Below are 6,014 nucleotides of genomic sequence, written 5' to 3'. Positions count from 1 at the left end.
CATGAATGGCCTGTATGTAGTTGCATGACCTGACTTATTCAATCAAGGTTTATGGTTTAGCCTTATAGCCAAAACAGGGCATTGTGCTAAATTTGGAATGTGGAAAATCCTAATGTTCAAGTGCATCATTGGCTGTGGAACCTGCAAAGATTCAGACTCACCACATAGTTTGATAGAGGTTCACATCTTCTGAGAGGAGATTCACATCTCCTGAGGCGCTACATAAGGAAATAAATTGTTAATTTTTAATTCCAGAGCCCTATCTAAAGGTCTGTCTATCTTCTGCAATATGAAGCTCCCTGTTGCAGTCATTTCCAGAGACATTTCTCCAGTGGCTGCTGCTTTTAAATGCTATGAGTTGTGTCAAAAAGATCAGTCCTTCTATGGTGACACACTGATTATGGAATCCCTTCCTCAAACACCTTGGTGTGGCACCTATTTTGGTAACATTAGAATATTAATGTGTGCCTTAATGATGAAATTTAGAGTGCTTCATTTGCTCTGAAGCTTTAGTGATTAGTAGATGGAATTATATTATTTTTCATCTTTTAATTATTGGTTCTTTGCCTTTTCTGCTGCTGTTTCAGTTGATGTATCTTCACAGTAATTTATTTTGCATTATTTTTATATTGATGCTTTATGATTTATTTTGCTCTAGCTATAAACTAGAATAAGTAGTAAGTTCCTTATAAATTCTTTTGGAACAGAACATGAAATAGAAATGCTGTTGCTAAAATAAAGAATTAAAAAAATCAGCACACAAATGACCAAAAAAAGATTTTTCTCATTTGGTAACTATGACTTACATTGGAGTAATTTTAAGGTTCCTCCAGATATAAATCTTAACGATACAGTGGTTCTGAAATTCAGGGTCCTGGTGTATCCTTGAGTGAGTCTCACAGTGAGGGTTATGTTTAATCTTCAGAGTTCTTTTTCTTTTCCCTTTTCACCAGGACAGAGGACACCATTATTGTTATCCAGATTAAGAAGTGTCCTTGCTCTTCTGGTTATAAAGACATATTTGAAAATAAGCATTACCTAGTAAAATCTCATGTCATTTATTTATTTATTTATTTATTTATTTCATTTCTATGCCACCTTTCTCCCCAGAGGGACCCAAGGTGGCTCACAAATAAAACATTTAAAACCACATAAAATTAAAAACAATTAAAACATCTATATCGAATATACAATCACATAATCTAAAGCAACCCCCTTCCCCATAAAACCAGGTCTGCATGATTTTAAAAAGCTTGCTTGAATAAAAATGTTTTTGCTTGTCGGCGAAAGGCGAATTCATTTTGCAATAATATCTTTGTTATACCAATGAAAAAAGTGCACAGTCTATGCAAGCTCTAACTGCTTTATCACACTGGGGGGCAAACAGGATTTAAACGAGAATTAAACTAGAGAAAACCAGGAAATGCCTGATGCTTATCACACGACATTTCATGGTTTTCTTTAGTTTAACTCTCATTTAAATCCTGTTTGCCCCTTAGTGTGATAAAGCAGTTAGTCAGGCCTGTACAACATACGCCCCAGGGCTGCATGCAGCCTGCCAAAGGATTTTGGGTGGCTGGCGAGGATGTGGAATGATTTCATGGCTCCTCCACTGCTTGGACTTCTGAGGAGAAGGCCAGGCAGCAGAGGAGGAGGGTGGGCAAATACTTACCAAGCAAGGCTCCTCCACCATCCAGTTTTTTCCTGGGGAGGAGGCCGAACAGCGAAGGAGGAGGATGGGCAAGGCTCCTCCACTGCTGGGCTTTCTTTTGAGGAAAGGGCCAGGCAGATGAGGACGGAATTAATATCAGTAATATTAATCATTAATTTAATTATTTATTAAATTATTAAATTAATTATTGACTTAATTATTTAATTAAAACCTATCTGTGGCCTGAAGAAGTTAACCTATTTTAATTTTGTCCCCTTCCTACTGCCAAGTTGTACAGGTCTGCTCTAAGTGGTCAACACAGCTACCCCTGTGTTTGTATCACATTTCTTACTCCTGCTCATGTATTATTCTGGAGCCTTCTGAACTTGGTGGGTCATTCTTTTCTAGCCTCAAGAAGAATGTAGCGCAGATTTGCTGAGTCAGACCTATCATGCAAATACTGACCTTTGGTAGGCGATAAGTTGCTAAATATGTAGCCTGGTTTCCATCTCAGAATAGCCTTTAAATGACTTTTTTTGTAGCTGCTGTAAAATTGGTTTTAAATTCCACAGTGATGCAAATATTTTGTGGCGTCCAATGCCTTCTCTGAGCCATTTATTCATAATTAAAAAAAAATAAAACAGCTGATAGTCTTTCTTTGACTGAAGATTTTAAAGCACCTAACATAGGATTCTGCGCACAAAAGGAGTGGCAATATGTCATGCATGATGGATGACACTCCCTTTTTCGGCCTGTTCAGCAGTTATCTGTGTAGAGTTAAATCAATGTCTGCACTGACTATAATCTGCTGAAAGTTGTAATTAGGAAAATAAGGTAATGATTCTTGTCAAGAGTGGCAGACCTATGTATTTCAGTGTCAGCCTGTGACTTACCAAGCAGGCGGCCTGGCACCTATTGTAAAAGCTTAGTGTGAGGGTACTTTTTGTTTTACCAGCTGCTAATTTTGTTGCTACCCCACGTGTTTCCATTGAAGAACTGTAATGTAGCTTTCTCCTCATGGCTAATCCCCAACACTTCCTCCCTACCACTGCTGTTAAACTGTAATATAATTTTGCCCTGTTCTCAAGCATTATTTGCAGCTAAAGGCAGTATACAAAGGACACCACACTCCAGTCTCTTTTGAGCTTTTGATAATGCAAAAGCTATCATTTGGATGTCAAACTATCTCTGCACGTAGTAGCAATGTTTGTGCCTGTGGTACAAAATTATGTCTGTCAGAGGAAGGCACAGTTGGAACATAAGCCTTCAAATTCCATTATTTTGTTACCTGTAGTATATAGTACCTTCCACCATGTGAGATTTATGCCCTTAGTCTTGTCATTCTCATAGCTCGAGACCAAGAGTTTCAGATAATTTATATGGCAAGTTTATGACTGAAGAGCCTTGGATATTTTGGGCAGCTGCTGGGTTTTGTACCCTTTTGTAAGAAGCTGTCGAATGAGAGTTGAGGAGGTGAAAAAATGACTTCAAACAGTGACATTCACAAGTGTTTTGGTTTTTTGAAAACTGTGCAGCAACACAAATCAATGTCCTTTTTCTCTGACATTTTTTCTTGTTGCATTGGCTAATGATCAGAGATATTTTTCAGGTTTTGTCCTTCATAACCCAGAATTTCCTTCATCTTTTAAACTACAGCAAAGTAAAAATGCAGAAACTTTGTCACATAATGTAATAAACAGTGAGATTGGCACCAGTAAATTGTGGATATGAACTGTAGGATGAATTTTCTGGATACACATGGGTGAAGCTTGCTTGGAAGGAGCCAATAAGTTTCTTTACTAGCCCTATGACAGGAAGGAAGTCTTGAATTTCTCCTTTTTGTTTCTTGTACAAAAGAACTAGAAGCTATGCAGGATACAGTTGTACATTGAGGTTCAAGGGCTGTGCCTGAATTGGTCACACAAAACTTAAGGGAAGGAGAAAGTAGAAGCAGGAGTGATGAAGTATGTTTTTGAGTGGAGAGTACATTTGGAGTAGTTAGTCGAGTACTTCTGTCCTTCTGAATGCTGGATGCCAGAGAGAGAAAAAGTAGCAGAATTGCATTACCTGCATATCCTCAGTGAAAGCCTCCTCAAAGCATTTGTTTGCAATTCTCTCCTCCAAAAGCATTTTTGGCCACAGATTCAGTGTAGAGTTAGATGACCAACAAGCTAGTTTTAATCTAGTTTTCCAGTCTTGGGAGAGTTTTCCAGAAGACAATTTAAAAACAGTACCGATAGAGAGAGGCATAGGCTTGACATATAGAAAGGTTCTCCCTGGTATATGGATAATGGAATAAAGCTCAAAGTCACAAGTGAAGCTATTAAAGTGTGGTGAAAAAAAGGTAGCTGTGCAAAAAAAAAAAAAACCAATTATGGGCAAAATGGTGTAAAATCGTGGAGACACCTTAACTGCTATATCATTTATAGGCAATAAATTAATTTTATCAGCTGCAGTAATTACTGCTAGCTTAAGAGCCCATGGATACGTAGCTCCTGTTTGAATTTCTATTTCTTTTCAGCTCAGAAATTCAAAGAGACTCCACCCTTGATATCTTAGTTACTGCAAGCCAAGATATGGTCTCCATTGTCCTGCTCCCTAATTGAAATAGCCTATGTTCTTAACCTAGGCCCAAAGAAACATAGCCTCCTGCTCAGTCAACAGGAGTGAAATAGGAAGAGTGAGAGACACCATTACAATACTTCCTGGATACTAATTTGTGTTTGGAATTGTCATTAATGTGTGCCTTCAAGTCATTTGTGATTTATGGGTGACCCTAAGGTGACATGGGGTTTTATTGGCAAGATTTCATCAGAACTGATTTGCTATTGCCTTCCTCTGAGGCTGACTTTTTCAAAAATTCCCCAGTGGTTTTTCATGGCTGAGCGAAAATTCAAATAAATGGACATTATTCTCTTCATGGATGGGTACATCCCATTGGATACAACTTACTGACTTGTCTTAAGGGTTTCAGATAATCCAAGTTGATTGTGCTGATATGTGACATCCAATTACTTTGCCTTCTAGAGGGAGTGTTTGAACACATCATTGTCGACTTTTGCTTCCCAATCATGGTTTATCATGACATCTCTTTCTCTCCCTAAATAAGCCAGAGTCATAAGCCATGGTGTGCTGTGTACGGCTGACTCTGGAATGTCGGGAATAGATGGGACAGAACCTCAGGGATGGTTGTCACAATACCTAAACAAGAGGTGGGGTGTGTGTGGGTGTGCCTGCACGCCCACAGTTTGTCAAAGTCACTTCTGCCTTCAAGTGAGAGTGATCAGGCAGCATATATGATAATAGTGCTCAATCCCAGTAAGTCAGGTTTTTTAGAATATTTGAATCTAGTGGAATTCTGTGGGGGGAAAACAAGTTTCCAATCAAAGCAAGCATTGTCCTATAATATTAAAATAATGTAATGTTGAAACAGATAAAAATAATGTTGCCTCATGCTGCAGAACCTCTTTATTTTCATAATTACCACAGTGTATTGCGGCCCAAAGTGCTTCATGACCTAAAACTTCTTCAGAGGGGAGCATAAAGTGAAATACATAATTTGTAAAGATAATTCCAAAGAAATCAGTGTCAAGGTAAATATGAATATGGCCACCTTTGGAGATTAATGATCCACTTGTACCAGAAAACATACTATTTGTCTGTTCTTTTGGAAATTACTGTTCCAAATATTTCCACCGTACAAATTTTGCTGAAGTGCAATGCTTTTTCTAAGTTTATAGAATATATGAAGTGTTTGTTAAGTGTGATTTATGTTTCTTTTAGGTTTGCTGATTTTATCAGAGGAATGCTGAAACTTATACTTCTCCTATTATTGTCAGGAGCAACTCTGTCATCCATCTGGTTTACTTTGACATGTTTAACAACTGTCATTCATCTTCCTTTAACCACAGGTATGCGAATGCTCATACGCATCCTTCACAAATAGTTGTCTTGATAATAGTTGTTCAATATGTGGGATGTTAGGGATAATATTTTAATGCAAATTATTTAGTATAAAATAGTTCTCATTCTGAATTAAACATAGCTCAAGGGCAGATTGGCATGCCATTCTGGAGCCAAAGTTTACTGCAATATTTCAAACCACTTTATAAATCCAACATCCTTAGTTACTGAAATTATTTTTGCTGTAGCAGAAGAGACCATTTTCTGGACCAGCAGTGCCTGTTAGATATGCGCAAGTCTATGTGTTCATTTCAAAAAACTGCTTGGGTGGGGTTAAACTAACTATTGAGTAGAAAGGCAGAAATAACTTTTAATTTTAGGTTTAATATAAAGCAAACAAATGGTCTTTTGAACGCCATTACCTTGAATTGTCTTTGGCAACTTTTTCAAGTTTGCTCTT

The 6,014-nt window shown here is 37.7% G+C and overlaps 2 protein-coding genes across 3 annotated transcripts in view; both read left to right on the top strand.

Annotated features, from left to right (window-relative positions):
* Positions 1-6,014, top strand: part of SEC22A (SEC22 homolog A, vesicle trafficking protein) — a 1,054,631-nt gene that overhangs the window by 61,221 nt on the left and 987,396 nt on the right. The gene's annotated exons all lie outside the window — the stretch shown is intronic.
* Positions 1-6,014, top strand: part of SLC49A4 (solute carrier family 49 member 4) — a 219,250-nt gene that overhangs the window by 175,851 nt on the left and 37,385 nt on the right. The window contains 1 exon segment of the mRNA XM_042458620.1: positions 5,435-5,562. Within this exon segment, the coding sequence (XP_042314554.1) occupies positions 5,435-5,562 (128 nt within the window).

This window comes from Sceloporus undulatus, chromosome 1 (genome assembly GCF_019175285.1).
Source record: "Sceloporus undulatus isolate JIND9_A2432 ecotype Alabama chromosome 1, SceUnd_v1.1, whole genome shotgun sequence".
NCBI classification, from domain to species: Eukaryota; Metazoa; Chordata; class Lepidosauria; order Squamata; family Phrynosomatidae; genus Sceloporus; species Sceloporus undulatus.
The sequence above is the reverse complement of the archived record's forward strand: the minus strand, read 5'-3'. Positions and strand labels throughout refer to the sequence as shown.